The sequence below is a fragment of the Condylura cristata genome, unplaced genomic scaffold (genome assembly GCF_000260355.1).
Source record: "Condylura cristata isolate star-nosed mole 26May11 unplaced genomic scaffold, ConCri1.0 scaffold00017, whole genome shotgun sequence".
Classification (NCBI taxonomy): Eukaryota; Metazoa; Chordata; class Mammalia; order Eulipotyphla; family Talpidae; genus Condylura; species Condylura cristata.
Window position 1 is genome coordinate 34,011,584 of NW_004567118.1, and position 1,407 is coordinate 34,012,990.

At 53.4% G+C, this 1,407-nt stretch overlaps 1 protein-coding gene across 1 annotated transcript in view; it reads left to right on the top strand.

Annotated features, from left to right (window-relative positions):
- Window positions 1-473: 473 nt before the first annotated feature.
- LOC101635238 (chromosome unknown open reading frame, human C17orf97) overlaps window positions 474-1,407 on the top strand; it is a 5,198-nt gene continuing 4,264 nt past the window's right edge. Inside the window, exon 1 of the mRNA XM_004685138.1 lies at window positions 474-672. Coding sequence (XP_004685195.1) covers window positions 474-672 — 199 coding nt within the window. The remainder of the gene's footprint in view (window positions 673-1,407) is intronic.

Here is a 1,407-nt window from a genome sequence, read left to right on the forward strand (position 1 = left end):
GCATTCAGCCCTAAACTAGTTGAGGACCCAGGGAGACAGTAGAGTCAGGGTAAGTCGCCAGGTTTCTGGTTGGTCCAGCTGTTTCGTTTACTGGGATGGAGAAAGATGGAAAAGCTTGTTTGGGAATGGGGAGCTTGAAAGGCCACAGTAGACTTACAAGAATGGAACTAGGACGATGAAAATTTTGGAAGAATAAACAACATTTTAAAAGGCAGAGGAGTAGGGGAGCTACGTGTCAGCCGTGCGTTTAGGATCTCTCCCATTCTCCCTCGCGCCACAGAACCTACCAGCTTCTCAGGCTGAAACCTGCAAGCACACACCTGCACGCTAGAGAAACGTGAGTTGAAGTTTCCCGACTGCGCACGCGCAGAGTGAGTGGTCGCCATGGAGACGCGTGACTCCAGCCTAGCTCGGCGCGGGCTTGGCTGCCGCAGCCCCAGCTCCCCCATCCCTGGCTGTCCCCGGATGGACTGATGGACCGCCACCGCGGGGCCAGGGCGTTGGGATATGATGAAGAGGGCGAAGATGAGGACGAGCAGGAAGAGCAAGAAGGCAGCGCAGCGTGCTTGAAGGGGTCCAGACTGCCTCCCATCGCAGGCAGCTCTTCCCAGCTGACTAAACGCAAGGTGAAGAAGAAAAAGAAGAAGACCAAGGGGTCCGGCAAAGGGGACGGTAAGAGCAACAGCTCGTGTGGCAGCTTCCTTACCTGAGATTCTTCTCCAAGGAGACCCTCTTCTCCCAGAAACCCCTATTTACCTGGAGACCCTTCAGACAGAAACCTGCCAATCCCAAACTGAGCCCTCCCCCTCCCCACAATAGCACCTCAGCACAGTGAAGTCCCACCACTAACCTTACAGACCACAATATCCAGGGACCCAGAGACTCCTCCCTGACCCCAGGCAGCACGGAGAGCTTTTATTGCCATAGAGGCCACCAACTTTGCACTCTCCTAACCTCTCACACAGACCCAAATCTTGCATGACAACTCTCAACATCCATGTAGACCCCAGCAGCAACTCAACTTTACTCAGAAGTTTTCCCCACCCCAAAAGCACAAAGACACCAGCAACAGACACAAACATAAACACCATCTCTTCCCTTCTGCCCAGAGACCCCTCACATCCTCATCTATTCAGACATCTGCTTCTGGAGGTTCTGTGCACACTCAGTAAATGCATGTAAATTACCCTTCTTCCAGTCACCCTTCCTCACCAGCCAAGCTCAGTCTTCCACTGCGCGCTCGCCCACCATTCCCCAGTCACTGCCACATGCGTCCTCAGCCCCCTGGTAACCATATACCTCCAAACAAAACTAACCCAGACATCCTATCAGGCACTCACATTTAGAGTCCACACACACACACCACACTCTGCTATACACTCACATGGATAGGCCCGCACCATACCA